At 44.0% G+C, this 27,156-nt stretch overlaps 2 protein-coding genes across 7 annotated transcripts in view; one reads left to right on the top strand and one right to left on the bottom strand.

Moving 5' to 3' along the window:
- Positions 1-22,439, bottom strand: part of TBC1D12 (TBC1 domain family member 12) — a 49,199-nt gene extending 26,760 nt beyond the window's left edge. For 2 of the 6 annotated variants that reach the window (XM_072339825.1, XM_072339828.1), the window contains exon 1: positions 9,426-9,491. In XM_072339825.1, coding sequence (XP_072195926.1) covers positions 9,426-9,484 — 59 coding nt within the window. In that variant the 5' untranslated portion in view covers positions 9,485-9,491. Of the gene's footprint in view, positions 1-7,583; positions 8,378-9,425; positions 9,492-22,215 lie in introns of those variants that run through there. The other 4 variants (XM_072339822.1, XM_072339823.1, XM_072339824.1 and 1 more) reach the window with 3 other exon arrangements.
- Positions 22,338-23,930, top strand: LOC140253839 (D(1) dopamine receptor-like). The gene has a single exon (XM_072339829.1). The coding sequence runs from the start codon at positions 22,467-22,469 to the stop codon at positions 23,802-23,804; it is 1,338 nt and encodes a 445-aa protein (XP_072195930.1). The 5' UTR covers positions 22,338-22,466; the 3' UTR covers positions 23,805-23,930.
- The last annotated feature ends 3,226 nt before the right edge of the window (positions 23,931-27,156 follow it).

The following is a 27,156-nucleotide window of genomic DNA, read 5'->3' as shown; positions in this document are numbered from 1 at the left end:
TGGTTTGTGTTTTGGATTTTGACCATTTGCTTTGGTTTCATTTTTTGTTTGCTTGGCTTTGCTTCTTCTTTTGGGTTGGGTTTTTTTTGTTTTGTTTTGTTTTCCTATTTTAAATAAAATGACAAAAAAGTTAAAAAACACTGGAAAGCCACATTAGCCTGCAATAACATGAGCATGTTAAAATCTAGCAACTCCAATAAAATCCCCAGATGAATAAAAGGAATGTGAAGTAACAAGTCAGACTCACTGGAATACTGAATACGTATTATGAAGAAACTGATTTTGCATCTCCACAAAGAACAGAGTTCTGCTTGTGCACACAGCCTATTCTTACTTCGTTCGCAGTTCATTTTTAAATAAGCTTTGTTGGTGTACAAAACAGGCCTATGACACCTGAATTGGCAGAAAGAAGTTGTTTAGGAAGTGACTTAGGTGTACTTGGTAGTGCTCACCCAGACAGCTGCATGCCTGAAGAGTTAGAAGATGTATATCCCAGGATTGCTATAGACATCAAGGCATTAAGTCAAAACCATTCACTTTTAAAAGCAGGCTTTCAGAACAGAGCACAAGCTCTGAAGACCCAAATTCCTTCATGGCTCTAACAGAGAATAACATGAATTACTACATTCACATTGGCAGGTTTTTATCATGTGTACAACACAAAAGCTGGTTATGTCCACAACTTTTCATCACACGCAACCCTTGGTTGCTCCTTTAAGATTTTGCGTGCAACAGTTTGGAAACAGTAGCATAAAAGTATTGCTTGACTATAAGCAATTACCTTTGCTATGCTTTGAAGAAGACTTTTCAATAATTTATATACAGAAACAAACGTAACTCAACTCTCAGCATAAATAATGAATCATTAAAAGAAATGAAACCTTTTGGCAAGTCGCTTACAAAGCCTGCACACCAAGGCAGAACTCTATTGCTAGTATGAACTACTTACTCATAGTACACAACTTGTAGGAATTCATAAAGCGTCCAAATGAAAGCTTGCCATGTGCTCAACAGAGCACGCATCACTGCCCACCCCCTATTTTAGACTTCGGTTGCAGCTATTTGCTCACTTTCCCATGGCCAGAAGTGTTTTCTCACATTATTTATTATGGCTCAAAAGTGCGATGGGCAAAAGAAGAATAAGAAGAAAATTTCCCTATTCTACACATCTGCTTTTCACCTCATCCTTTACTCTTGTATTTCCACCCAACTTTGTGTTAGATTCAGCAATCAGTTAACACACAAGGGTTTTATGACTTCGTTACAATTCCTGCCATGGAGCTTTAGAACAAAACAATACACTAATAAATTTAGCAGTTATTATGTGCTCTACACTTTTAGTTCTAATAACAGCAGTCTCTTTTGGTTCAATATATGCGTACAATTGTTTCAAACACAAGTATACAAGCTCTGCCCTATAATAGAGGAGAAGGAACTCAACTGATTTTACAGCTCACATCCTCCACCACTTCTCTACAAGGAGGTAGATGTTAGCACCTCCAAACACAGACCTACTGCAGGACATGGCTAGTTTTAGCAGCTTTTAGCAGTACTAAGCTCTCCTTGCTCTCCACTGTACTGGGACAGTACACTCTAAGACAACTCAAAGTTTCCCAAACCACCTTCTGCAAAGGAACTTCTGCATTTGCATCTGTAAAAACTGACAGTCTTATCTGTATTACATATTTTACAAAAAGCTAACCAGGAGAACGTGCATCCCTTGCAGGACCAAGCCCACTGATCGTTCTGGTTTTCACTTTCTTAATGCAACATAAATCAGTGACACCAACAGAAACAGCATCTAAAGCCTAAGCTACAATTAGAAATACCTGAAATCTCATAAACTGCCATGGAGTGCCCGTGAACGATTGAGGAGTAGGGGAGGAGGAGGTTTTTGACCACTTGCTAAGGACACCCAGACCAATCACCATGGAGCTGCACTGAAGAGCCGAAATTTGATGAGCTGTACCACTCAGGTTCCTCCTGGCTGATACCAGTCCAAGAGTGGATTTACAAACTCTGGTAGCAAAAGGTTTTACTACAGACACAAGAACATCTCATAAGTTTTATGAGTAGGCAGTGTTAAGCAGTACTGCAGAACACTCTGTTCAGAAATCTCACTGGCAAACGGTGCTTTGGAAGTCTGAATAATGCTTCTAACAAAAGAGGTGCTGCACAGGTTAGTTTTATCATCAGGCTTAAATAGTCAGAAACACAGGTAGCAGAAAGTTAATTTCAGGATGCCCAAGTACAGAAAGAGTAAAGGAAGACAATGAGTGCAGCCTCACAATAACTTCTGAGTGAGCTAGTGATACAGTTGTGTGCCAAGCTCCTCTATCACCTTCATATTTAATTGGGCAGCTCAGCAGCTCTTCAGGCATCACACCTAACAAATTCCATAGTTAATCTTTTGTAACAATAATCACCACTTGCCCAAGCAGCCAAACTCAAAATCCTACATCGCAGAGGCACAGCACACAGAGAGCTTTTACCACCCAGTCAAGCACCTATCATTATTTCTTGAACAACCAAGAAAACATACTCCTGCCAAGCCACAGCTGGTTAACCAGCAGCATGCCCTGAACAAAACAGTATTAGAAGAGCCCTTTCCCTACCCACCCAACAGCAGAGCTGTTTCATCTCCACTAAGGGGAAGCCTCTTTTCTTCCTTGCATCAATAACGTCCTATATGCGTTTGCTGTGTCCATCCCCACACTCCATACCTTACAAGCCAATACATGCCATACCACTCATCCCACAAAGCCAACCATATTTGTCAGTCCATAGCTTGAGGAGCTCCAGCAGCTCACACAGGATGAGAAGATAGGTACCAGCAGTGAGGATAAGGTATTCCCTTTGTTATCTGACAACAGAAATTCTTATATCCATTCAACAAGAAGTCCCCAGCAGCCCTCCTCTCAGGTCCCAGAGAGTGCCTGTCACTTACTCGACTGTGCAATTAACGCTGCAATGTACTATTGTGATTTGTTGCCAATAAGCATACCAGGTATTCTAGCATAGTTAGCAATTCATGATACATTTAACATCGCTGTTGTAGGAATAATTATATAAACATTATGGAATGCAAGAATACACTATTGATCTGTTATACTGTTTAAATTAATGTGCATGAGTGATTCCTTTCAGTGTCATCTGATGACTGCTTTACAAAGTGAGCAAGATACTCCCCTGGTCACCCCTCAGCTGCCTACAGAACAGGAGGAGCAGGAAGCCACCTGTGCAACACCTAAAGCCCATAGCAAGCCAGGGATACAACCCCGTGCTCTGCAATCTGCTCCACTTCCCATTCAAAACTATCTAACAGCTATTTTCAACTCTCAGACCTTGAGAGCTTGCCGGTTTTCTTAAGCTGCTCAGAATGAGTTCACTCATAAGAACAAGGCTGCTACCATTTTGGTAACTTCACTATAGCAGAACACTTGTGGAAAGCTTTTACATGTGCACTAAGAAAGTCATACAGTTCTAGTGAAGTTTTCTATGTATGTAGTTACTAGCAGAGTTTGGAGCTGAAACATTTAGTACTGTTTGTCTTACTTTGAAGACTGCATTTCCCTAAGTTGCCAGTATCTGTCATTCATATGACTGAAAGCCAGAAACTGGCCGCCTTGTCAACACAACTTCACAAAATAAATTGTTCTTAGTGAACTGTGTGGGAAGAACCTATGGAAAAGTTTACATTTTGACCATACAAATGCTTTTCCTTATTTCAAAGAAATTGAATGTGTCTCTTAACTCAGGGAAAAAGAACTGTGGTTGAAGTGACAGTGATGCTTTTAAGATTTGGGTCCAGGTGCTCCTTCCCACTTAATCCAGGCAGCTGTAACTCTCAACAGTTGTAAGCATCTGCCTGGTCACTTCAGTTACAGAACAGTAACAACTACAACAAATGAAGATCTTGGTGTGACAGAAACAGAAAGGTGAACTGTGCCTGCACAATTTCTGGGGCCAAGCTTTGTTTCAGTCCCTGAACCCTTCTTCGTCATTTCCCTTTCTGAAAGGAATGTCATTATATTTTCTTGACCTATTAAAAACTCTGTAACCCCCTTTCTCTCTCACCCCTAAGCCCCAGGTCTGGACAGAAAAAGAAAACACAAGTCTTTCAGGATGTCAACAAGAACTAAGGTAAAGGAAATACATGAACACAGATTAATCCCTGCAAAACTCCAGCAAACAGTTCTTTGATCTTTGCACAGACAGAAGGGTCAAAAGATCTGTGGCAGCAAAAACAGTTCATATTCAATTCTTTTTGGACCCAAGCCCTGCAGAACAGATATGCAGTTCTTCCCCTGGAAATTCATATAAACCAGAAAAGCTCTGCATACAAATAGAACTATCAATTCTGTATTTAGCATTCACAAGATGCAACTGTACACGAGGTGTGTCAGAGAGGTCGAAGAGTGCAAGTGCTACTTCATAACAAATGGAAAGTAAGCTCCAGCTCTGCAGTACACAAGCAGCACTGCTCAGACAACTGTTTTGCAGCCTCTACAGTCTCTGTCAAGGACATTTTCCCAAAGCAAGATTAGCAGCTTGTGAAGAACTACCTACTGAATGAATCACAGAACCGTATTTGCAGAAAGGGGAAAAATGTGCTTGAGTAATTTCTCAGTTCTTTGTTCTGACAAACATCAACTCCATTCAGCTTCTTACCATCTCCAAGAGTAAAGATTTCTCAAGACAGCTGGGCAGTAAGTGCAGCAGTTCTGAGTGAGGAAGGAAGGATGAGACTAATGGCAGTTTCTATACGCATACGTACGCCAACACGATGCATGCTTTTGCAACCCCACAGCACTGCTGCTCACAGCAAATTCTAAAGACCTACCAGCAGCGGTAATTACGATTTGAGTTCTTTGTGATCTTATCAGGAAAAGAAAAGCTTGTTACATTAATTCTGGAAAACTAGCATTTGGGAAAATGGTGCTTTACAACAACAAAGGATGTACCATTGCTGTTGTCAACACTAATCTTTGAACCCAGGGATCAGAAAGCAATCAGGAACTTTGTCAGCTACGAGGTACCTAACACTGATCAAGTAAACGTGCAGTTCAGGAAGGAACAATAGCTGCACAAGTGTAGAAAATGCCTGACACATACCTGTGAAAAATGATCTAAAAATCACCTTCAAAAGAGGTGCAGGATCTGGTAATCAACCCTGCCTCAATTCTGCTGTCCATTTAACACCCTTGCTCACTTAATTATTCTGTGCTCAACAGTAAGCCACTGGGACAACCTAAAATCAGCTGAATAACCTAAGAACACCGCACTTGTAAGCTGCTATGCAAGACCACAGAGCTCAGAACAGCACCTACACACAGCTGTGCTAGAAACCCTATGCAGGAGTGCAAAGCAACAAGAGGAGACTCTCCAGAAGACACCCAACCATGGCAGCAGCACAGTGGAGATGAGGGGCCTTACCACTGCACCCTGCTCCACACACCCCACATGAGAGGCACCCCACTCCATACACCGAAAGAAACAAAGAAGTAGAATTAGAAGGCAGCAAAACCTGTTATTTTCCATTTAAAAGCTGTTAGCATTGACTTGATAGGATTAGCAATTTGGCATGCATGCCAAATTATTTCACCCAGGGTGAAATACTACACTCCACGCTTACTGAAAAATATCCACAAGCCCTGTCAGAAACAATTTTTCTGAGATAAAGGGAAAGTTTCCCCCCACCTGGAGGGCACAGGCACTTCTCCCTGCCACAGAACCACACAAGGAGCATTTTGCACAGCTGCTCTCTTCCCCCTGCCGCTCCTCAGCAGCTTCTCCTCCAGTTCAGCAACACAAAGACCAAACACAGATCATTTCAGTGAGCTGCAGGGCAGGCCAGGCTGATAGCTAAGGAGATGGAAATAAGCAGCTGGAAAGTGCGGCCTCCTAACCCAGATCTGCCATGGCGAGGGAGTTCACTTGGTCAGGCAGTTACAGCACAGAGCTTTCACACAGACTTCCTCCTCGCCTTCCCACAGTTCACAACCAAATAGCAGCAAGAAAGGCCAACCTTTCAAAAGAAAGGGCCGTACAATTACAGTTACTAGGAAAAAATAGGAGCTACTGGATTTCAGACAGCTTGTAAACTACACAAAGAGCATTACAAGTGTGAAGCATCCTATAAAAGACACACCTGTGCTTAGCACAGCCCATCCTTTTTCTCCAGTGAGAAAACAGAAGCCAGCTGCCCTCTTAACAAAGAGGCTTCACAGGACACTGACACACAGCATAATCTAAAGTTCAGGAGAACTGAACCATTTATGACTTCCTGCTGATTCAAACCTTTAGCAATCACCTGCAGGGAAGGGTGACAAGAGGTGAGCATTCAATGACAGGTGATTTCCAATAATTGCAGTCCCTATTGCTGAGTCAAGGCAAAGTTCTCTTTGTGAAGAACTGGAGAAAAACCCACTCATAATGCAACTAAACACTTTAAGAAAGAAGTCTAGGCTTTTAAAACATCAGAAGTAGATCAGAAGAACCAATTTCCTCCATAAATTGCAAAAATAAAGTTTTATTACCAGATTTCTAAGCAATCGGGAACACAAACTCATTATTCTGCACACAAGAGCATCAAGTACAAGAAGCTTGGGCTTTAAAAAAATATATATAGCAAGAAAAAACAAAACTGGAACCAGACTTCATTAATGAATCTCATTGTGGCTGCCCAGATGAGATCAGCTCAAAGTACAGCACCTTCACCAACACATACACAGAGCTGGAGGCAATCCTTGAGGCCAGCGCTGCTCACCCAGCACAGCCAGCAGGGCCAGCAAGAGGATACCAAACAGCTCCCTGCAAACCCATCCCTCACCACAATATCACTACTCTGGCTTCTGCCACAACAGAGACAATTATGTTTTTCCAGATATTACACTGAAAACTGAAAGCGTCCCTGTCTGCTAACAACTTCTATGGCACGCCAAGTCCTGCCTTCTCCAACAAGGAGGCAAAGGGAAGGCAATATACTGCAGGGCAAAGAAAGTGGGGAAAAAGGGGATGGGGGGAAAAACGTCCACAGGAAACAGTGGGAACAGGGGACCAACTCACAGTCCGTGTTTGACACAAAGCAGAGGCATCACAGCTGTGCTCACACCACCGTGTTCAGCCCTGAGCCCACCTCCTCCCTTTTGTGATGGCAGGCAAAAGAGGCCTATTTCTGTTTGAGATCGTGTCTTGATAATCACTGCCCTTCCACATCAACTCTTTTTAGTTAGCATATTTAATCTTATTCTCCCTTCTGACAACAGTGGAGTCCCATAGTTTGGAGAGCAAAGGAACTAACAAAAAACCAGCAAACGTTAATTCCCATCTTTAAGGACAAAACAAACAGAGCGTGCTGTAAATTATCACAGCCAGGACACACCTCCTGCACGGCACGGCCAAGAGCTACGACAGAAAGTTTCGCCTTATTTCCCATCCGTTTAACCACCGGCACCACTAAGTTCATCCAGACAGCACAGCGCTCCGGTGCAGGCAGCAGGCTCCAGTGTAAGCGCACCGGCTCCACAGCGGTGACAGCCCCTTTACCGCCGCGCCCCGCACGCGGACCCTCCCGGCCGTACCTGCTGAAGAACTCGGCCAAGCTGCTCCCGGCACCGGCGATGCCCGCCCGCCGGGCCCTCTCGGCCGGCTCCTGCGGCGGCTCGGAGGCGGGAGGCAGGTGCTCCGGGGCGCTGCGGCGGCGGCTGACTTCGTACGTGTTGCGAGAGTTCAGGCTCACGTCCGTGAAGGCGGGGGGACCGGCGGAGCCGCTCGGGGGGCTGCCTCCCGCCTCGCCCCGCAGGCAGCAGCTCCGCAGCGGCTCCTCCAACGCCGTGCCCGCGGCGGTGCCGCCCCCCGGGCCGGGCGGGCAGAGGAGGAAGCCCCCGTTGTGCAGCTTCGCTTCCTCCTCCTCGTCCTCCTCCCGAGGCGGCGGCCCGCCCGGCAGCAGGAAGCCGGCGTCCCCGTTGGTCATCCTCCCGCGGGGCCCCACGGCGCAGGCGGCCCCGTTGGCGGCCTTCTCGGGGCAGCGCCGCCCGCCCGCCGCCGGGCCCAGCGCCGCCAGGTACCGCTGCAGCAGCCGCTCCTGCCCCGCCGCCGGCCCGCCGCTCCCGCGGCTCAGGCCCCGGCTACCATCCCGCTCCCCGTCCTCCTCCTCCGCCTCCTCCTCCGCCGCCGCCTCCTGCCGGCCCGCGGGAAGCACGGCCGCGCCGCCCGGAGCTCCGCCATCGTCCGGCCCCACCATTTGCCGCCGCGGAGCCCCGCAGGTGCCGGCGGCGCAGCCCCCCCAGCGGCGCGGCGGAGGCCGAGGGGGGCGGGGCGGGGCGCGCTCCTCAGCACCGGCGGCGCCGCGACCGCTGACAGCCGCCGCTCTGCGACCGGGACCGCGGCCTCGGCGGGGGGGGGCAGCGAGCCCGCCTCGCGCAGGCGCGGAGCCCGCCCCTCAGGGAGACGCCATAGAGAGGGAGCGCACCGAGAGCGCCCTCCACCGGCGCGGCCACATCCGGGACCGCAGAGCAGCCGGCGAGACGGGACCCGCCCCGCCCTCACGTTACCGTATTGCCGCGAAAGGCGCCTCCTCACGAGCGGCGACTACCGTATTCCCCCGCCGTGCCGCGCAGCTCTGCCACGGAGGCAGCCGGCGGCCCCTCCCCACCCGGCCCGGCCTCGCCCGCTGCCGGCCCTTCCCGATCTGCCCCGGGCGCCGTGCACGGAGCCCAGCAGCTCCCTGCGCAGCAAAGCGTAACGGCGCGGGGATACCTGTGGTCGGAACGGGGGCTCGCCGGAGTTTTCGGCGAATAACCCTTTTTTTGTGATAAGAACAAGGGTAATAAAGACACCGACAGCTACAGCGGGGACACCGGCAGTGCGGGGCGCTTACGGGAGCTCTAAGGGGGCGGCGAGGGCACCGTGGCCGCTACTCGCTTGAGAGCAGCGATGCCGAAGGAACGGGCGTGGCCGCGCAGCCCGGAGCTGCAGTGCCGCCGGCAGAACTCACCTCGGGGCAGCGGCGTGCTTGCCTTCTTTTCCCTCCCCGAGGAGATAGCTGGAATGACCTTGAGCTACTGGGGAAAAGGAGGTGGGGAGAGAAAAGGGAAGGATGGGCACCGTAGGGTGAATCCTCTAGAGAACCGTGACGGGATTTCACAGCTCGCCAGGTTAGCACCAGCGAGGATGGAAGACACGTGCATGCAGCGCCATACCTGTGCTTCCCACTGCTTCCCTCGGAGAAAAAATAAACTCTTACAGTATCCCCTTTCTCGTGGGAGAGGAGGGCCAAAAACCACGTGTAAAAGGAAAAGTACGTAGGCTTTAAGCCCCCACAGCAACAGCAATAACATAAACTGCCACTCTCCCTGTGCAAGCACCAAAGGTAACACCTAAGCCTCACAAATTGCTTTTGCATTTCTGCAGTAAATACTCACAGTTGATAATAAGGAAGGTACACGTCTGCAGGAAACCCACAGCCAGAGGCGTCCTCCATTCTGTAACCACCTTCACATGCCCTGCACTGTGGCAGGGGTCCTGGCTTTTAAAGGCAGGCAGAGGGACATGCCCAGAGAGAGGCCTCATTGTGACATGGAGATACTGCAGAAGCAGTCAGCCTCTCTAAATGCTTTTCCCTTACCTGTGGGCGTTTTAGGAAGAAGAAGGTTAACTGAGAATCTTCAAGACAAAAAAGCTGATGTGTTTCATGGTGTTTTGACTTACAGTGTTGCAGTATAAAGTCTTCTGGTCTTGGCTTTAGCAAAGAAAGAAAAATAGGTTGTCGGTGTATTTTCCCCCCCTTTCTTGATGCCCTGCAGCTGTACCCGAGGTCAGGCATGAAACATGGGTGTTCTAAACAGCACAAGTGAGCCTTTTGGCTTGAGTAGGTAACAAGTACTTGGAATGGCAGAGGCTAGAGAATAAATTAATCCAAACTGGATTTTTTGTTGTGCCTTGCCTACCTTGATAGAGGACACGCAGCTTCATTCAGCTACAGCTGTGCCAGATGAATAAGCATTGGCCTCAGCTGCTTGGAAGTGAGGGTTGCTAGGATTACCTGCCTTTTGGATATACCAGCTGAACTGCTTGTAGGAATACTTTGTAGACTGCTTCAGTCAAACCAAACCATTAGCAAAGATGAACTAATAATGCTGTTTAGTTAACTAAAGCTTTTTAATTAAGCTTTTTGTTATAACTAAGATGGTAGGTTTTCTGTTCTATCCTGCAACACACTGAGCCTGCAGTATCTTAAACTGATGCAGCAGGCCTAATATCCCAAGGAGTGCTTTAGTCAATGGCCATGAGCAGGACTGATACTGTGTCTTCAGAATTAATTTAAAAACAAAGCAGGGGGGAGGGGGGGGGGGGGGGCTGGGTAGTGTTCTACCCATCTTAAACTGGAGGCTTCATACCCAGTAACAAGGGACCAATAGTGAATTCACTTGTCATCTGTATGTTCCTTGTTACTCTGGGCATTGTGAGATAAAGTGAATTGTACTGAAGACACAGCAGCACTGTATGCCATACAAGTAAGGAAAGGGTGGATGCGATGTGAATCTATAAACTAGGAATTATCCAAGAACTCATTCTGTACCAGGACATATAAGCTGCCTTGATTAGAGTAGATTTTGGGTTTAAACAAGCACTTGGAGATCCAGAGTGTGTTGTGCATATTTGTAATGGAGTTCACTGTTTCATTGGGATGCTGTATTGCAGTGTCACTCCTGAATAGACTGCTATTATCTAAGCCTATGAAAACCACAATTTTAATGCAGAACTGGCAATGCAGTACAAGATGCTAAGCAAAATGAAGACTAGCACTAAGACTGTCACACAGGATGGGCTTAGAATGAACTTATTTCAGTCAGTGCAACTGGAATTGTTGGTAATTACTTTAGAGATTCCAACAAGTTGTTTCACACACTCAGTTCACTGATTTGTACTGATTCCCACTGCAAGGACTTGCTAGAAGGACAGATTTTTATGTACTTTTCAACAGATTTCCAGAAAATTATTTAGTATTTCAATCAACCTTGTATGTTGAAATTTAGAATCTAAGGAGGATTATGAAGTTCTATCTTGTACTTCCCAGAAATTCTCAGTCCTGTGGTTTACTGGTTGCACAGCCTAGCAGTCAGAAGACAAAAGCTATATTCTTAGCTTCCACTGATTTTATGTGAACACAGACAACTTACTTCATCTTTAGTGCCTCAGTTTTGTGCTTGTAAAATACACTTACTATTAAATGGTGGGGTTGTGTTGCCCCTCTATTTTTTACAACTAAGGAATTAAAGAAGGTATTAGCAAGGATATGTATTACATGGTTCCCACACAGCTGTTAATGAAACAACTTTTAGCCAAGCATCTGAAAGTCAAGGCAGTAATTCACAGAAGCTCACATGCATCTCTGGGCAGCCAGCTCAATGTGACCTGGCAGAGCAGGGTGAGCAGGTAATCCAGAGTATGTAGAGGGTCATCAGCAGCACACAAGAACTGGGTACTAAACAGGAGGCAGGTGGTTATAAAGCCTGGAATTTTAAAAGCAGGATTGCAGACAATGCTACAATAAGCACTAGGAGTGAAGGAATATATTTTGAGCCTTGTGAGAGTGCAGTCCTGTGTTACAGTTATTACAGATCTGTGAAAACATCAGGCTCAGAAAATCAAAAATCTGGATCATTTCTCTGATTCGTTTTTGGGCAAGACCCCCAAAAAGGTGAATTGTCACAACTGAAAGAGATTATTCTGCAGCTGTAGGTTGGCAATGATGGGTCAGAGTGTGAACCTCCCGTGTTTACTGACATTTAAGAAACTGACATGAGATACTCTCCAGTTACAATGTAACTGTGCTGTCGCCTGATACTATTAAAAATTACATTGTTTATTCTATAGTTCTAACCCTCAGTATCCAGTGTTTTAGACAAGAAATTGCATAATTTGTTAGTTCAAAGGAAATAGCTGCTTAGCTGAATATTGTTCTCCAACTGATGAGGGCAATTTGCTTGCAATAAGATCCTTTGTGCTCCTGGCTCTCTAAGGTGACCATTACTAAGGAAGAAACTTTACCAAATAGAAGTCTGTAAAGAAATAACACCACATAATTGTGAAGCTGAATTGCTTTTCCTATGCTAAGAACTCTTCTGCAGGAGCTCAATTTATAAAATATCTCAACCATGGAAAAGATAATCCAGGTGTTTGGGATAACAAAAAGAACATCTTTTCTACTTTAGCTCTGAGCATGATGACATCTGTGGGGAGGTAGCAAGAGAATGCATATGAGATAAGAGCTAAGCAACAAATGAACTTGGCTCATTTGTTTTCACTTTTAGTCACTGAAAGAGAAAAGAAGCAATCATCACTGATTTAATTATTTTATGTCACAAAGCACACACAGAAGATCCATATAAGCAAGTATCCACTGGGTGAGACTGTACAAATAAATAATGCAGGTAGACTTTGCTCCAAAGAGTTTGCAATTGAAGTATCACGTAAGAAACAAGCCAGGCTTCTCGATACTCCTTACTCAGAGGATTGCACAAACTGAAACCCTGCCCCTTGTTCCAAAGATTTATGGTGTGCTGCAGTGACCCATTCCTGATGCCTTCAGGGCTGGTAAATACACAGGCAGCACAGAACTAGGAATGTCTGCACCCTTGTCTGTTTTTGACAGCTGACCTTTCGGTACAGTCCCATGTTAGGAACAACTCTTGTCTATCACTGCACCCTTTCAAAGGTCTTGAACACTTAGGAAATGTCACATAACTCTGATATAATTAACACAGTTCTAGGTAAGTAGTTTTAATTCTGGTTTCCATTTTGATCGGTTCATTCAAATTACTTCATTTGATTATCAATAATAGTGATACAGACAATTTTTTATTCCCAAGTCTAAAGTGTAAGGAATATCCTGTAACAATATAAGCCAAGCAACCATTTTCAAGGAGGCTGGGAAGGCAGGCAAAGGATCCAATCCTGCAAAAGTTTATAACAAGGTATACTATGAGCTAAAAATACTATGTGTTAAAAATGCATGAATTCTGCATGCTTTGGTGCATGGTCCTTGCAGAAAAAGATTTACACAATGCTACTGACAATACTGAGAAAATACTGGGATATTTATTGAGGAACAAACTGTACAAAAACTAAGCCAATGTCCATCACCGCATTATTCTTTTCAAAAGAACAGTATAGCTAGGCATCCGATTTTGGTTAACCAATGAAGTTACACATATAATCAGTATGTATCTGTTGGTTTCCCTGTGCCATTTCATTACCTCTGTAATTAAGAGATGGAATGGCTTCCTCCAATCAATATATAAGAAGAACCATACCCCTGGGCTCCACAAAGTTCAGATGGTTTTCTATTTGCAATACACTTGTGCTGTTTGGTAGTTCACTCCAGAGGCTCTATTCCTTTGGAAATGCTGCCTTGGCAAGAAGAGCCTTACTCTCCACTCTAATAACAGTTTGCACTTTTAATACAATGCCTTCTGGACATGATCTCATCACAGGCTCTAGCTAGCAATTAATTAAGACATTCAGAGATATGCTGTCTGGCAGGCTCACACATACTGCAGCCTTCTCCTTAGAACATTCCCAGTTGTGCTGCAGTCCCAGAATTAAATCACACTCAAAAGCACCATATACTTGGACAGTTCAGCCTGTGGTGCCTTGCTAGTGTATGCTTATGCTTTCTGTGATTCAAAGAGTGTCAAAACCTCCCCGAGCACTGGAATAGGTTATACAATGTTTTCCACTGCTCTGCTACGGGCTTGAAGACTTTCCAGCCACTTCCAGGCACTAGAAGACTCTCCATGTATGTAAACTCCATGTTATCCACTGCAAAACTGCCCTGCATAGATGATATCCCTATGTAGAAACTTAATCTGTTACCCACTGAGTATCATCATCAAGAGACTGCTGACTTCCCAATATCCCTGCTTCAAATGTTATCTTGGTCCTCAGGCTACAACAGAAAATAGTTTTATGACAGCTTGTTCAGCTGCAAGGACTCTACTTTGTACTGTCCTGCCAGCTTTCAATGTCACATGCCATGAGAGTTGTATACATTTTTTATTTACATTTCTAAACTAGTTTGTAGTTGATAAAAAGCTGTTAGTCCACCCACATGGTGATTACAGCATTATCACAAATTCCTGTCACAGCCTTGTATTCTGTTTACTTGCTGAATCACTAATACTAACAAAATCACTTCAATGGATGATAAAATACAAGCAGAAAACAAAAAAATCAGATTATTTTGGTTTTTGCCAAGTAAACATGGATTTTTTTCTTGTTTGTTTGTGTTTCTTTGAAATTTGTTGTAACACACTTTGGGGGCTCTGAGAACAGGATTCTGTCTTTGCATTCTTCAAGTGAAGGCCTTTTCATCACAAGCTACGCTTGCATTAACTCTTCAGAAATAATCTAGCTGATCTGATTTGATGCTGCTCTGAACCTACTGTAGTTCAGTTGTTACTTATGCACACACAGAATAGCTGTAAATGTTTGGTGAGACTGAGCATCAGGCCTTGAGAATCTCAAAGTCCTATCCACTAAATTTAGTGGCAACTGAAGTCCACTAAGAAAAAGATATGGAGATTGAAACAGTCTTTCCTCTTGAACTCAGTGAGAACTGAACTGAGCTTAGAACTCCTTGCATATGACATTGTTTCATTTACTTTTATTAAATTTTCTTGGGATTCAACTAGCATGGAAGCCTTCCAACTTTTCACAGAAAGTTGAAAATGATGTCCTAGGGTGTACAAGAGCAAACAGTGGAAAGCATGAACAATTGTTCAGTGGTAATGTTGGTGCACACATCATTTTCCTTCACCCCAGCTCTGGTCACGCATTCACCTTCTTAATCCTGCCTGCTGTTAAAACATCTCAGCTATTTTTGTAGCAATGCAATGTATCAGAACGAAGAATTGATATGGCTGGAAAATACCTTAACTTTCTTGCCATACTACTGTACAGCCCTAGCAGTTCTGTTGGTTTTGCAGCACACGAAGCTAGATGATGCAGACACAAATCAACAGCTAGAAGCAAATCTACAAAGCACTGTTTGTGAATGCTTAACCAGGTTCCGAATAATAGTAAACAGAAGTCTATCCTTAAAAGAACAGCCCTCCCTTACCTTGGGCAAACAGAGTAACAGGGAGTGGCTGGAAGGGGTAAGGTTCAATTTTCTGCTCTGTGTTTAAGCTGTGCAAAGCTGGCAACAGGACCTTAGGGAACACTGCAGCCAGGCACAGCTGGTACAATTGGGGTTAAGCACAAGCAAAGCAAAAGGGCAGAAACTCTTAACATGTATTATTTCTTAAGGCTAATTGTTGAGTATATTCACTAAGAAACGTTTGTCTATCTATAATAACCAACATGTAACATCTGGCACCATGATGGAATGAGAAATGAGAGATGGGGGGGAAAGGAGAGACATATATTTACTATGCAGAAATGTCACCTATTAGTAATCCAGTGATGCATCCTATGCATATCCTGAGCTAATTTCCAGATCGCACTGAAAGCTTGTGTTGCTGAGTTAATCTGTGCAGGTTTTTACAATAAGTTCCTCACTACAGTATCAGAATCTAGCACTGCATTGAGTAATAGTTCTAAGTACAGCCATAAGGTAAGCTTACGGGGAAGTTAGGCTTAGCATTGCTTGACAGCATAGGATAATAACCCAGCTTAAATAATAGGAAGTTTGTGCTCTCGAATGAATATTCAGGAAGAATCTTTCTAAATGCAAGTTGGCTAGGTTGTAGGAATGTGGATCTTCAAGGAAAGAAGAATGAATGAGGGGTTGTGAAACCTTCAAAATGGCTTTTATCTGTCTTCTGGCATCACTTCTGTCTTGCTTACACACTGCATACCTAACTGTTGTTAGTCCACAAACCCAGCCCATTCCAGCACCAAGCTTTTCTGCTGGCAGTGGCTTGGTCATCTCTTCAGGATAGAAAAAATAGCACCTCCCTGAGTTTATCATCCAAACAGTTCCAATAGTAGCTGCAAGCAAACTTATAAGAGCTCGAGTTTGAAATAGTCCTTGTGAAAAACTAAAATTCAGTAGCTGTTGTGTATCACATCTACTGGGAGCTAGAAAACCTCCCAGGTTGCTGGCAAGCATTGTGTCACTAAATCTCTAAAGTGAACAAGTGTAAGACAAAGCAAAAATCAATGTTGTGGCTGTCTGAAATTCTTAAAAGTCAAATTACTTTAAGTACAGATTAAACTGCACTTCTTAATAATGAGCACTATCCTACATAGACAGAAAATCCATTTTCAGCCTAGCCTCTGCAGATCTCATGCATCTTCTGTCCAAAAACCATTTACACATCACGGGGACCCGGACAAAACAAAGTGAGAACAACACATTGGATTTCTGAAAAACTGAAATTTGCATCTCGTCAAACAAACCAAGGCGACACATTCCTGACCAATCCTTTGGTCTGAAGTGCAACACACATTAATTTCTATAGGAATCTGAATATGATTTGGCAGTAATTCTGTCGCATCAGTTTGTTCAAGCAGTTATCAGAAATTATTCATCCTGCAAAGTGCTGTGTGTGCCCCCTATTGGAATCATACGATAGATTGCATTTCTTAATTTTAAAGCTGGCTTTATAAATGCAATGACAGCCAATGAAATGTTTGTGTCTTAACACAAGCGATACGGATATAACACTTTGAAACAAGCAATATTTTATTATAGAGCTTTTCAGTTATTATCTTGATTACTGTAATCTAGACTAAACACTGGTTAGAATAATGAAGGTAGCGACTGCTGTAGTAATGTAGTGTATTTTGCATTTCTGTTTATAAAGCAAATTCAAAAACTCTTTGCTCTGCCACTTGAAAAAGGGCAGCTGTTGTCTCAAAGTACTCGAGCATCTGGATGTGTTGTTTTTGTTCAAGTTCTGGCTTTTGCACAGCGGAACTTAAAAACAGAGCTCAGATGTGAGAGGGCATAGATTGCACTAAAAGCATCTTTCTGCCCCCTAAATGATGGGCTGTGTCAGAAGCCGACTCAAACAGATGCTACTCCAGGTAGCCTCGCAGGCTGCTCTGCCTAACAGCATTGCTCCCTGTCTGACAGACATCAGAAAGTCAGGAGTGCTGCACCAGGGCTCCTGGGGCATCAAAGCTTCTGGGTTTTTGGACCGTACCTAAATGTCATACTAGGCTTTTCATTTCTGCCTGAGTTATCTTCTTTATTTAATGTGGAATATTTGCACCATCTGAAAGTGCTTTTGAAGGTGCTGAGTGGGAAATACCAGCACTCGGTCACTGCCAACCCTCCCAAGGAAGCTAGAGCCAGCAGGTCAGGGGTAGTGCATGACAACCCAGCTCCTGGTCTGAGCTCATTGGTAAGAGCAGCTAACTGCAGCTGTGCTGGGGTACTGATAAAAGCTGGGTCACCGAGAACAGCAGATGGAGAAAACCAGAGTGACTTGCTTATGCCAGATCTGAAGAGTGACAGAAGGAAAAACGTCTTGAGAAAACTACTTGATATCTTACCAGTGTGATATTAGTTCAGAAATTCATTGGAGAATGAGCTGAATTACTGAAGCTGATCAGAACAGAGCTATCACCAAAGACAGATTTTGCCTTTAAGCTAAGCCTTTACCCAGCAGACTGAAAGAAATTCTTTTAGCCTCCTCTGTTTTGGAACATGAACATGATTTTTCTATTTAGTAATAAGTATTCACTTGTTTCTTGGCACAATGCTAAACTCATTTGTTCAATCACAATAAGGATTTATGATCTTTTTTTGAAGGAAAATGTCTACAAATAATATAATTCTTTTTGTATATTTATTGCTAACAGAAAAGATTAAATAGAAGCAATTGAAACAAGATAACTCTGGTAAAATGCACATTAAAGGGATATTCCTTTGAAAAACCAGGCCCCTGAATTAGTTGTTTTCTTTCATGTTTATATTAAAGCTGCAATTGAAAGGACAGTTGATTGAACCTCCTACACTGCTCCAGCCTCCTCATATCTTGATTTTCATTGTTTTTAAATCTACCAATTATTTTAATATGTTAATCATTTAAACATCTTTTGTACTCCTGTTATTATCAGTATCTATTATTTACAGTAGTCATGTGCTAATCACATTAATTATATGTGAAAAGGTAGACTTCCATAAAATGACAGCATTAACAAAATTGTTCAAATAAGGGAACAAAAAAGGAAGCAGAACCATTGCAGCAGTGCTAACTATTGCCTAAGGAAACAACAGAGAGATTCAAAGAGATGTGAACCTCCAGATAGCAGGATATACACTTAGCAAAAACACATGGGTTTTATGTCAGACCTGGAAGGTAAAAATATTGCACCTATATTTAAATTACTATTCTACAATGATGTCTCCAGGCATTTCCAATGAGAGGAATTTACACAAGACATCTGGATTGAAAAGGACAGCTCACTAGAGTCTCAACCAAATGCCTCAGTATCAGCTAGAAGCCCACACCATGCCCCAAACAGCATCCGTGATGTCTGCATTGAGCAAACTCCAAAAACATCTAAACATTTAGATCCAGATATTCTTGTGTTCATGTAGAAATGTTCAGACCCATCCATTAGAAACCCCCGTGTGTGCTGACCTGGTTGCTCTCCTGGGCACATGGGCATCTGTGGGAAGGAAACTCAGGGCAAGAGCAGAAAGGGAGCCAGGCTGCGCTCTGTAAATCTTCTGATCTGGGTGGAGATGGTGGGACGTGCTGCAATGCACACCCACAGCTGACTGACTGTAGACAAAACCTCAAAGATTCGCTCATTAGGAGACAGAACCATTCTGCTTAGATGACATAAACCGGATACACAGAGAAGACCGAGATGCAGCATCTAGAGAATCTGCCAACTACAGTAGATGAAAACACCTCATCCTGGTATGAAGAAACCTGATCAGCAAATCTGCAAAGAAACACCACCTTTTGTTGAGCTGGTTTAAAATGCTGCCTTGCTTTTGTTAAAATAGCAATAAAGCCAAGACATGGTGTTTTTTCTTTAACATTGAAACTTTTTAACGTATTATTCCTCCAAAGAAGATTAATAAAAATATTAAGAAACTTCCCCTTATCTCTCAAGGACACCTATTTAACTGCTCAGTGGTCCAAATGTGCAAGAGGTGGTGTCTTCACTGCTGAGTACCCATTGCACTGTGACTCCAGCAAATGCTGTGGAAGAACAACTTGCCTATAATTATTGTTCTCCTGCCTGTTGGTCTCAATTCAAGAGCTGATTATTCAACAGCTCTCAGTGAAATCACTGTAAGAGCCATATTAACTTCAAACAATATGAAGAGCAATCATTGACTCTGTACCAGACATCACAAATTCAGACTATTTCTATTAAGCACAAACAGACTCAGCATACTTTTGATACTTTGCTGTTGACTAAGTTATTCTTTCTTTAACTTGTCTAGACAGCTTCTGAAACAATGAATTATTCAGTGCATTCCAATGCAGGTAAGCCATATCTCTGTAATAAAGATGATATTTAATTTCAACAGTAAATGTTGGCTTCACTGTACAAATAGATTAGCAGTCTCAGTATACGATCAGGTTAATGAAATTCACATAGCACCAAAAGCAAGAATAAATTACCTAGAGCCAAGATGATAACACACATACACATATATTTACACTTGTGCAAAACTGGATATATTCTTTATCTATACAGAGCAAAATAAATAGGTAGAGAGACTGATAATCATACCCTTCGGCTGAAGGGTCACAGGCTGCCTGATGATGGAGCTTTGACCTGTTGTACTTACCTTGCCAGCCAGTGCAGTAGGAGCCTACAGTGACTTGAGCTCTGAATGTGATAATAGTATGCTATCAAAGGCTTAATTTTTTAAGTTCTGAATCAGATCTCTACATAATCATAATATGTGCCATAAATATGTGAGCACTGAGTCTTGGATGAGATGGCTTTATGAGGGAGAAGTGAGAGAAGCAGAAGGAAAGGAGAGGGAGAAGGAAACCAGTTAGGGTTTCTGACACAGGTTTCACTGAACAGGAAGTTTTCCAGTACAATGATAGCATTTAAAAAATGTACAGTGTGAAGGGATTACATGCATTTATATACATTGCAATATGTTTTACATATATTCTCTGGGGAAGTTTCCTTTTTCAAGAAAGAATGAGCTTGCAAGTGTTTTGGAGTCCCAAGAGATTGTTTCTACCAGTCTAGTGGCATCTTCTACAGTATTGTTTTTGGGCCCTTCCTATTTTATTCTGGTTTAATGCATGGAACATCCACACGTCTTAAAAACACAGCCTGCCAACTGACCTTGTCAACTCACTGCACACACTGATTATCACACTGTGTTGTGTTTTTCCCCATCTCTCTTTCCTCCCTCTGCAATAAGTTTACTCTTCACTTCACTATGCCCAATATAGAAAGATGAGTCGGGCAGTGTTTCTATTCCTGTCATTGCCTCTGACTCACTGTATGGTTTCTTAAGCATTTGCATCTTGCATCCTGGTATCTAGGAAGATGAATGTGATTGTCAATATTTTCTCTAGGATCAGGGCATTAATAACGTCTCACTTCTTGCGGTCTCAGTTGTGCTTAATAAGAGTTGTATCCAAAGCACAGACTTCTACCAGTGAAACTGTCAGTAGGGGCTCTCACTTCTACCTAGATTCCTACTTCAATTACATCTCTAGGAACTTTATTTTTTAGAGCTCTGCTTCTCAGCTATATTTTACTTCAGCCAGCAGTCTCAAAAACTCAAGGAAGGGCATTTGCACAAAAACATGCATGCAAAACAGTATGAGCACATTCACTTTCCTTTTTAATGAATGCTAAACTGGAGATACACAGAGACATTAGGTACAGGTTTTTCCATAATGCTGCCTACCTTCTGCTACAGAGCCGTGCAGCAGCACTGCTGAACATAGAAAAATGTTGCTCTTTCATTTTTGGTATCTCTCTGCCTTAATTTCATCTACTGTCTTGTTAACCATTCTTAACTGACTGCATTCTTCAGGATCATTTCACTGATTGTTAAAGACCAAGCATATCAAATAAAATTAGCAAATGTATATGATTCTTTGAAACAAAGATTTAGTTTTTAGCACAGTAACAAAAGCCAGAGACTTCCTACAGCTTGCGGATGCTGACAGAATCCATGTATATGGAAATACAGATGGCTCCAAATAAGCCAAGGTGTGCCAACCGCTTCCATCTTGCAGCCTATGTTATTTTGACAGCAACTATTACTTTAACAAAGCATATATTTTATCAGAGGAAATTGCTAAATAATGAGTTTGTCTTATAGACAAACAAATAAGCAAGGAACGTATTTCAGTTCCCAGAGACACAGCAAGAACAGCACACAGTGCTGCACTATGAAGAATCTGGTCTCCAAGGCACAAAGCAACTTGGATCTTAAAAGCCACAACCAAATGTTAACAATCTGTTATGAGCTGACACAATGCAGCCTGCTTATCCCAAACAGTGGATTTTTACAGGGTAAGCTGCCAGCCTTACTATTCAAAATTTGTGTTAAATGTTCCACTCCCTATTTTAACTACCAGGAATATCTTCACCGTGCAGTGGAAATCAGACAGTTCCTGGCTTGGCAATTACAGTGACACTGGTGGGTGAAGTAGTTTTAGTTGGAGGCAAATGAGAAAATAAAACAAAAATCTCATCTAGAAAGAGGCGCCTGTTTGACGTGCTAAGTAATGACATGAGTTGATCTTTGCTATTCACATTCCAACATATATATTCTTTTTTTGTGATGGGATTATCATACACGTTCTTCAAAAAGAAAGGATTATTCTCTCTCTGCATTAGGACACCTTCTCTAAAGCAGGCTGTAAATGTATGTGAGACGCATTTATATAACAACATGTATGTCATTATAAAAGCAAATGGAAATACTGAAATGCATCAGGAAACACCTTAGGCTGAAATCTCCACAGGCAGTTTTTTGGTGCTAATTTCTGTGGAAATGCACAGCCAGCCTTCTGCCAGCACCAAAAACCCATGCTGGAGAGCTCTGAGGCTTCCACACTGTGGGTTTCTTGACTCCAGTGCAAACAGCAAAACAGAGTCACTACACTGTGGTGAGAAGGCAGCTTCCACAGCATCCACCCAGATTTGGTAGCGCTCAGTGTAGGCAGATGCCAAGCATTACCCTGCTCTTTAGGAAACCAGACATCTCATCGCAGTCTTCCCGGCACTCACGCAGGAACTCACCGAGCGCTGTGAAGGCTTTGACGGGCACTGCACTTCTGCTGGTAGGCGGCCGCGGTTCTGCCCGGCACAGAGCAGCCCTCGGGGCCCATCCACCCGACCTCCAGGGCCGCCGCGCTCCGCGACGGTGCTAATCAGCGAGCCGGTGCCTCCGCTCCGCAGCCGCCGGCAGAGAGCAGCATGGGGCACGGCAGGGTGCGGTGAGTAGCGCGAGGCGCGGCCGGAGATGTCCCCACGGCAGCAGAGCGCCCCCCATGGCGAGCATAGCGGGCGGCCCGCGGGCGCTGCGGGCGCTGACGGGCTGCCTGCTGGGCGCCCTGGTGCTGGGCACGCTGGCAGGCAATGCGCTGGTGTGCCTGGCTGTCCTGCGCTTCCGTCACCTGCGTACTAAGGTCACCAACTGGTTTGTGCTGTCGTTGGCCGTCTCCGACCTCTGTGTAGCCATCCTGGTGATGCCCTGGAAGGCGGTCACTGAGGTGGCCGGGGGCTTCTGGTTCTTCGGCAGCCGCTTTTGTGACACCTGGGTGGCCTTTGACATCATGTGCTCCACTGCCTCCATCCTCCACCTCTGCATCATCAGCCTGGACCGGTACTGGGCCATCGCCAGCCCCTTTCGCTACGAGCGCCGGATGACACAGCGCCTGGCCTGCGCCATGATCACCGTAGCCTGGGCCCTCTCCATCCTCATCTCCTTTGTCCCCGTGCAGCTGCACTGGCACAAAGCCAAGGACAGGAGGCACCCCAGCTCCCGCTGCGACGTCAGCCTGAACCGCACCTATGCCATCACCTCCTCCCTCATCAGCTTCTACATCCCCGTGGCCATCATGATCGTCACCTACACCAGGATCTATCGCATTGCCCAGGCCCAGATCCGCCGCATCTCCACCCTGGAGCGAGCAGGCGGGCAGTGGCCATCCCAAGGCAAGGAGCCTGCCTCCACTCTGCGCAGCTCCCTGCGCAAGGAGACCAAGGTGCTGCAGACCCTCTCCATTATAATGGGAGTCTTCGTTTGCTGCTGGCTGCCCTTCTTCCTGCTCAACTGCCTGCTACCTTTCTGCCAGCCCCAGAGCGACAGCAATGGGCAGTCACCCTGTGTCGGCCAAGCCACCTTCAATGTCTTTGTGTGGTTTGGCTGGGCCAACTCCTCTGTGAATCCGGTGATCTATGCTTTCAATGCAGATTTCCGTCGGGCTTTCAGCAACCTGCTGGGCTGCCAGTCTCTCTGCTGCAGTACCCCCAGGGCTGCAGTGGAGAGAGTCAACCTCAGCAACGAGCTGGTCTCCTACCACCAGGACACCACCTGCCAGAAGGATGGAGCCACTGCCACCATGCCACCCACCACTGTCACAGCCTGGGTGCAGCCCGAGCCACATGTGGTGAGTCCTCAGAGGGAGGATAGAGAAGAGCTCCCCGTGGAGGAGAGGCCCGTGAGAGCCCCAACACAGGCTATCCCAGGCAGCAGCCCCAAGAGTTGTCATGCAACAGCCACTTCGCAGTTGGACTGTGGGGCAGAGCTGTCCCTGGAGATCATTAACACCTTCACAGGGCTTGGCAGGCATGAGGGACACCGTCACCCCATTTCAGAGGGATAAGTGATAGCATGTTTCACACACAGGGCCATCGCATAGGGACGTCCACATAAAGTATGCCTATACTCCTGAAAAATCCCAAACCAGAGGGATGGGAAACATTGTTTTTACCCCAGGGGAGTGACATGCGTAAGGATCTCATTCCAAAAGTGCACAGCAATCACATATTGACCTCTTCCCACTGCCACCTTTACCCCTTACCCACTTTTATAGTAGGCAGATATTTCCCACACATCTGATTGCCCCAACACTTCAGCCAAACTAGCTTGTGATATTGAGAATTGTGCAGTAACAACATTTACATAGAAAACTTACTCTTAGATGTAGCTACATTTCTCACATGGTTTCACATCATATAGGTGCAGACAGGTCCAAAAGTTTTGTTTGGTTTTAGTTCCGGGTTTACTTCAAAGCTGTGTGTCTGGATTTATACAGAAGAATCCGTGTTTAGGCTTTAAAATTTGCCTAAACAAACTTCATCTTATGTTGAGTCAGAAGACTGTTCAACCCCTAGAAAATCCATCTGCTGTTATTCAGGACCCCAAGCACAGTTTCAGGTATCAAACTCTAGAATCAGCATTTAATGATGTGGACCTAGGCTCTTCCTAGCAATTACCTTTTAACATCACTCACCTACCCAGCACTTAACAGCTGTCATTCAGCACGCTTAGTGCCTTGCCTGGGAACCAATCCTAAACAAACACAGTATTTCCTTAAAAGAGATAGATCATTGCTGGTTTCTTTCCCTTTGGTTATTTTCTCAGTGATTGTATATGAACTGCACATAGATTCAGAAGCTAAAGGGTCAACATCAATTTGTTTGAGGATTTTTCTTGCTACATTTCTTCCTTGCACAAATCAGAAAGTCCTATTGTAAGAGCGGCAGCATATTTTATCTCCTCCAAAAGAACAAGACAACATTCTAGAGCTGCAAGGCATCTCATCTCACTCCACAGTGTTCCACAATAGAGCCATCCTGGGATGTCCTGGCACACCAATAAAACAGTTCTGAAGAGCAGCCCCTCACTGGATCCACATTTCTATCTCTGGTGTGAGAAATTATTGCTTACTGGAGACTTTAACATTTATTTTTTGGTGTGTTCATAGTCTCAATATTAATGATAAAAGTTGTTATTTAATGGAAGGGAAAAGTTTCGCTTCCCACAAGTTTTGCACTGCATTTGAGAGCTGTCTGCCTTAGCAAGACTTTTGGACTCAATAGATATACTGATGAAAACATCTGACAGAATGGGTTGCAGAAACTAGGCAGTGAAAACATTATTTGAACAATGTTCTCTTAAGAATAATCAGCAGCAATGCCTGGCAGCTGATCATATTTGTGCTAAGAATGGAAAATGCTTTTTCTGTCCGTTCCTGTGGTTATGTTTTATATAAGGTTCACTAACAGGTCAGATTGTACTTAGAAATGAACAGGTATAGACTTAAGGAAGAAAACAGTTTGGCCTATATTTCCAAAGCTTACTTAATGGACAGTTTAGAACTGCCCTTTGTAAGCGATTCTAGAGAGATTTCATAGAATTGTAGAAAGTTTGTTCGCACCTAATTTATAATGGTCTTTATTGATGTGCAGATGATACACATTATGGTATTCTACAGCTGTACAAACTGTTGTAGTAAACAAAATGGAATGCTCAAGTCTGTAACAAACTTCAGAAATACTGTACTGTAAATTGTTCATACTCATTCTAAGTAGCACATTACTGAAGGTGCTTCATGTGAAAATTACCCTGCATAGCCCTTCAGTCTGCATTTGTCAAAGATTTAATAATAATATATAAATATTAATATTGTATGTATTTTTATTTTCCTAAACTGGGAAGGTTCCTGAATGATAATCTCACTACAGTCCAAACAGCTCTCTGAGCAGTAAATGAGCAGCACCTCTGTTCCTAAGAACTTTTCTCATTGATTGACTGTGATTTGTTTCTTGCAACAGAACAAGCATCTGAGTTATATTAGGCAAGATTCAATTAATACCGTTAGGCTCAAGTGCGATGAGATGTATTCAAATTACTACAGAAAGCCAAAGGTTCATTTCAGCAGGATTTAAGAGAGAAAATTCTTTCACATTTACACCACTACAATCCCATAGTAGAGACACTTTCCGAAGTAGAACTTTAGCAGCACTTTATCTGCTTCTGAGTTACTTCCACACACCAAACAAATCACAAATAGCAAAGCTGTTGTTTTAGGGACATCTGCACAGGGCTCTTCCTCAAGCACACATTTCATCACTCAGATCAATAGACACTCCATTATCTGATGACCAGATGTGAGGCATTTTCCTGTCTAAACGCAGTTCAGTTCCATGCCTAGCTCCCCACTTACTGTACAGTTAAATGACCTAAAAAATAGCCTTTAAATATCCTTGGTGTCAAAACAATCCAACCTGCCAGATACCATATCTGAACACTTATTAACCAATGCCTAAATGTGTTAATCAAAACATCTTACAATTCCAGCACAGTATACCTTGCAGGGCTTTATGATATATACCAGCTGCTTTCTCTGCTAAGGCAAATAATTCCTGCTCCTTTTCCTTCTGGCAGTCAGTGGGAGCAGAAGGCCATGATGAAGAACATAGAATGATTTGGACTGGAAGGGACCTTTAAGATTGTCTAGCTCCAACCCCCTGCTGTAGGCAGGGATGCCTCCCTCTAGACCAGGTTACTCACAGTCCCTTCCAGCCTGGCCTTGAATGTTTCCAGGGAGGGGGCATCCACAACCTCACTGGGCAACCTGTTCCAGTGTCTCACCACCCTCACAGTAAAGAATTTCTTCCTAATATCTAGTATTGGATGTACTTGAACACCGTGTTGAGACAATGTTTTATCTTGTTTTCTAAGCAATACTTTTCAGAAGTTAACTACAATACACGCGTATACTTGACACTGGTTCCTTTTTTGTGTTCTGTTATCTATTAATCATCTGTTTGCCTGTCATGTCATTTATATGACATTTTACTTTGCATTATACACAGACTTCCTGTGATTACCATCTTCTAAGAAGCCTGTTAGAGCTGCAGCATTGCCCCCAACACATACCTGTTTCAGGAACTAGAAGGTACTGAAAAATAGCATGTTGCTTGTTTGGTATGAGAAAACATGAAGCCTTGTGACATTGCTGCAATTCAAACCTTAACAACAACGAGTCTCAAAGTAAACTCCCCATTGCCTAAAGTCTAATAGATAAAACCTTAATTTTCCTCCCTACCCCCTCTTTCTACCCTTCTACCTGTAACTTAGAGAGAAGTGCCTGTTTCACCCATCATCTCCCAAATGCACACAGACATGCAGCTACTGCAGAAGGATTTCCAGCTTCAGCTATTCCCACA

Source organism: Excalfactoria chinensis, chromosome 6 (assembly GCF_039878825.1).
Source record: "Excalfactoria chinensis isolate bCotChi1 chromosome 6, bCotChi1.hap2, whole genome shotgun sequence".
NCBI lineage: Eukaryota > Metazoa > Chordata > Aves > Galliformes > Phasianidae > Excalfactoria > Excalfactoria chinensis.
Note: the sequence above shows the minus strand (reverse complement) of the source record. Positions and strands in the feature narration are given on the sequence as shown.

Excerpts from the sequence above, each read along its gene's own strand:
- LOC140253839 (XM_072339829.1), top strand. The coding sequence starts at position 22,467 with ATGGCGAGCATAGCGGGCGGCCCGCGGGCGCTGCGGGCGCTGACGGGC.